The sequence below is a fragment of the Cupressus sempervirens genome, chromosome 6, assembly GCF_028749045.1.
Source record: "Cupressus sempervirens isolate cs-2001-9-10 chromosome 6, ASM2874904v1, whole genome shotgun sequence".
NCBI lineage: Eukaryota > Viridiplantae > Streptophyta > Pinopsida > Cupressales > Cupressaceae > Cupressus > Cupressus sempervirens.
This window is the reverse complement of record NC_143123.1, coordinates 349,607,713-349,612,354: the sequence shown is the minus strand read 5'-3', so window position 1 is coordinate 349,612,354 and position 4,642 is coordinate 349,607,713. Positions and strand designations below refer to the sequence as shown.

At 39.2% G+C, this 4,642-nt stretch overlaps 1 protein-coding gene across 1 annotated transcript in view; it reads right to left on the bottom strand.

Annotated features, from left to right (window-relative positions):
- Positions 1 to 4,478: 4,478 nt before the first annotated feature.
- Positions 4,479 to 4,642, bottom strand: part of LOC149552558 (uncharacterized) — a 72,099-nt gene continuing 71,935 nt past the window's right edge. Inside the window, exon 5 of the mRNA XM_089790207.1 lies at positions 4,479 to 4,640. Coding sequence (XP_089646333.1) covers positions 4,479 to 4,640 — 162 coding nt within the window. The remainder of the gene's footprint in view (positions 4,641 to 4,642) is intronic.

The following is a 4,642-nucleotide window of genomic DNA, read 5'->3' as shown; positions in this document are numbered from 1 at the left end:
TTGAAAAACCCACCAAAAATTTGCAAACAAAATTTTTTTTCGACCCCAAAAATTAGGGTTTCGAAAAAAAACGGCCCTAGCTGAAAAAAGCTTGAAAAAACTACTGACAGTGACATCATCCTTCTAGTTATCTATGTGGATGATCTGATCATCACTGGTAGTTCGGCATCTTTGATTCAGGGAATCAAACAACACTTATGCCAGTCTTTTGATATGACTGACCTTGGGCTCATGCATTATTGCTTAGGTGTTGAAGTTTGGCAACAGTCTTCTGGTATATTCATCTCTCAGTCCAAATATGCTAGGGCCTTGTTAGACAAATTCCGAATGCAGGATTGCAAACCTGCATCTACACCTATGGAGAAAGGTCTCAAGTTATCAGCCAAGTCTGATTCTCCTTCCGTTGATGATACTACGTATAGGCAACTAGTAGGCAGCCTCATCTACCTATCTGCTACTAGGCCTGATATCAGCTTCGCAGTCAGCTATATTTCACGCTTTATGACAGCTCCTAAGGCTAATCATTGGATGGCAGCAAAGCGTGTGCTTCGTTATGTGAAGGGCACTTCTGATTATGGACTTCTGTATTCTCGGAGTTCTAATCCTAAACTCAGTGGGTTCACAGATTCAGATTGGGCAGGCTTTGTTGATGATAAAAAGTCAACATCTGGATATGTGTTTAGTTTGGGATCTGGTGCAGTCACATGGACCAGCAAGAAGCAGCAGGCAGTTTCTCTCTCTTCTACAGAGGCTGAATACAGAGGGACTGTTAAGGCAGGATGTGAAGCTGTCTGGCTTCGTCGGATGCTTGGGGATATGCAGATGTCACCAGCAGGACCGACTACTCTGTTTGTTGATAACGAAGGCGTTATCAAGTTAGCACGGAATCCAGTCTTCCATGAACGAACCAAGCATGTGGATGTTCATTGTCATTACATACGACAGCTGGTTGAAGACGGGACTATAGATTTGCAGTATGTTCCTACCACAGATCAGACTGCAGACATTCTCACCAAGCCTCTTGGTCCCGATAAGTTTGTCAAATTCAGAGGACAGCTTGGTGTGTTAGATAGATTAACCATTAAGGGAGGGTATTACAATAATAGATAAGACGTCTATTATTAGTTAATGGTTATCTTGTAAATATCTTTAGCTTTAGTTTGCTTTCGTTTTTTGCTTTCTCTGGAATAGAATGTTTCTATTCTTTACGATCGTTTCCTAAGGAAACATCGTCTCATTCTTTTGTATAAATTGACCTTTCGGTCTCTGTTATTTATAAGCAAGTATTTACCAATTACCTTGTAATAAGCCAAACTGAAACAAAGAAGCTTTGAAGTAATGCTGCTTCCTGACTTATTTCTTCCTCTCTGACATCAGTGATGAAACCAACCGGCATACTTGAAAGTTGAAACCATCCCACATAACTGCACAGCTGAAACCAAAGTGCATGACTGAAATGAGGTTGAAAGAATATAACAAAGAGAACTTCCCCCGACTCCAAATAGCAACAATGACGGAATGAAAACATTCTCAACTTCTCCATTTGATATCATCAACGATGTATAAATTGTCAGCATCCCTGCTTGCATCAGCATTATGTTTTCCATCTTTTCTAATCTCACAGCAATCCAAACTGAAAACTGAACAATGTCTTTAATTTACACAATTGGCTCACACTTAATAGATTGTTTTTCAGATCTTCTACATTAAAAACATTCCCAGCCTTTGTCTTATCATCATCCAAAACAAGTATACCTTTACCTCTAATTTTTGCAGATATATTATCATCAAATCTTACATCACCTTCATGCATACATTTGAGAGTGATAAACTTGCTCTTTTGTATACATCAGCAGCTCTCAATATACCATTTGTCTTTTACATTTTGTGCAATAGAGGCTGTTTGCACAATCAGAGATTCCACATTAACTTCTTTCTCCTTCTTACTCCAAACCTTAGCAACCTTCTTAGCTTTGTCCTCTTTCTTAAACTTCTGGTTCTGCTGGGAGAAATCTGCCATGCCATTTCTACAAGTTCTTGCAGTGTGACCAAGATTATTACATTTGTAGCATACTACATTGTAACTTCTTGGAGGAGCAAAATAATTTCTATTCGTTTGAAATCATTTCTTGCAAACATTCTGCAGTTTATTTCCTTGTGCCCAAAATAATTGTAAGAGAAACAATAACCATGAAAGAAAAAGTTATCAGAGCTGTTCATATGTGCTTTTCTCAAGATAGGAGGTCTTTGGAAGTCATTATTTCTGACCTTTGATGAAAAATCCTTTATGCTATCAGCATTTGTCTTCTGCTGCTGTTCTTTTGAAGTAAGAACTTTGACCTATTTCAAGATCAACTCCTCCTTTGTCTTCAGATGTTTTTTGTGAACCAATAATCTTATAAAATAACATGAAACTTCCTTGATCTATCCTCTCATGATTCATCTTTGTTGAAGATTTATCCATCTTTGTGACTGAGACAATTGTTGCGTCAAGTCCTTCATAACCATCTTCTTTAAGCTTAAGCTGTTTTCCTATTTTTCTTTTGTTTTCTTGGCTTTTTAAATCTGAACCTTAAAGTCAACTATCAATGCTTTTGTTTCTCCAAGAGCATGACATATCTTGGTATCTATTACAAAGTAATTGGTAAAATACTTGCTTGTTATTAATAGAGACCGAGACGTCTATATATACGAACGGATAAAGTGATGTTTCCTTGGGAAACGATTGTAAAGAATAGAAATATTCTATTCTAGCTAAAAGAAAGCTAAAGCAAGCTAAGAGATAAGCTTATCTATTATCGTAATACCCTCCCTTAATGGTTAATCTATCCACAACACCAAGTTGTCCTCTGAATTTGACAAACTTACCAGGACCAAGAGGCTTGGTGAAAATGTCTGTAGTCTAATCTGTGGTAGGAACATACTGCAAGTCTATTGTTTCGTCTTCAACCAGTTGTCATATGTAGTGACAATGAACATCCACATGCTTGGTTCGTTCATGGAAGACTAGGTTTCGTGCTACTTGATAATGCCTTTGTTATCAACAAAGGTTATCAACAAATAAAGTGCTCAATCTTGCTGGTGACATTTGCATATCCCCAAGTATTCGACGAAGTCAAACAACTTCACAACCTGCCTTGACTGCCCCTCTGTTTTCGACCTTTGTAGAGGAGAGAGAAACTGCCTGTTGCTTCTTATTGGTCCATGTGACGACACATGATCCCAAATTGAACACATATCCAAAAGTTGACTTTTTATCGTCAACAGAACCTGCCCAATCTGAATCCGTGAACCCACTGAGTCTAGGATTAGAACTTTGAGAGAAATGAAGTCCATAATCTAAAGTGCCCTTCACATAATGAAGCACACACTTTGCTGCCATCCAATGATCAGCCTTGGGAGCTGTCATAAAGCGTGAGATGTAGCAGACTGCGAAGTTGATATCGGGCTTAGTAGTACAGAGGTAGATGAGACTGCCTACTAGTTGCTTTCATGTAGTATCATCAACTGGAGGAGAATCAGACTTGGTTGATAACTTGAGACCTTTCTCCATGGGTGTAGATGCAGGTTTGTAATCTTGCATATGAAATTTGTCTAACAGAGCCCTGGCATATTTGGACTGAGAGATGAATATACCAGAAGACTATTGCCAAACCTGATGCAACAAGAATCCAAGGTTACCCCTATTGGAGGTAAATTGGATTGCAAACAACCACACAACGGAAACACAACAACAATGCAAGATTTGATACCATATGCAACTTGTTATTCATAAATAACTGTTTACATGCAATGTGCCCGACTGTAAGGTCTTCTGGGTTAGTGCCAAATACAACAACAATTACAAAACAGTTTTGCAAAATCCCACAAGATCCAACTCACAATCCTAATCTCAGCTAGTCCAAATCCACACTTTGGAAGAAAACCCCAAGGAAATCTCAACTTGTGCTCGCAAGCCCTCCAAGAAATCTCCTTGCTTTTCAAGCCACAACTACTAGCCCTTCAAAATTTGCTCATACACTTCATCCTCTTCTCCAAGTTGGATGAATAATCATTTGACTCACTCCGACTGAATGAATGCCTAAAGACTCCATGAGACCCTCTACTTATACCCAACTAAGCCACAAGTCGGCCTAGTGCATTACAAATTAAATTAAATCCCTTACATTAAATATATGTTGAGCCACAAGTTGGCCTTCAACAGATATTAAATGTCGAAACGCATTAGAAGGCATACAACACAAATTAAATGCACATAGGAGAGACAACCAAGACCCAAATAGGTCCACACAAATTCCCAGATTGATCTATGTCACTATCATAGGCTATATGCATTAAATGCACCAAGAACTCTAGTCGGCACCAACACACTGTCGAGTGTCAGCAAACTCCCAAGCATTGCCGAGCAACCAACACATGCCGAGCAATACAACTGTCGAGCTCCTTCAATGACTGAGCACCACAACGATTGAGTACCTTCAGCGACCAAGCACCTCGACCAACACTACACCCAATAACGATTGAGCATCCACCCTTCTTTGACTGAGCACCAAGCTTATCCACCAAGCCCATTCAGTCAAGCCTCCAATTGAGAAACACCATAGAGATGACCAATCACGTCCAGCTTTCCATAAAAATGCCT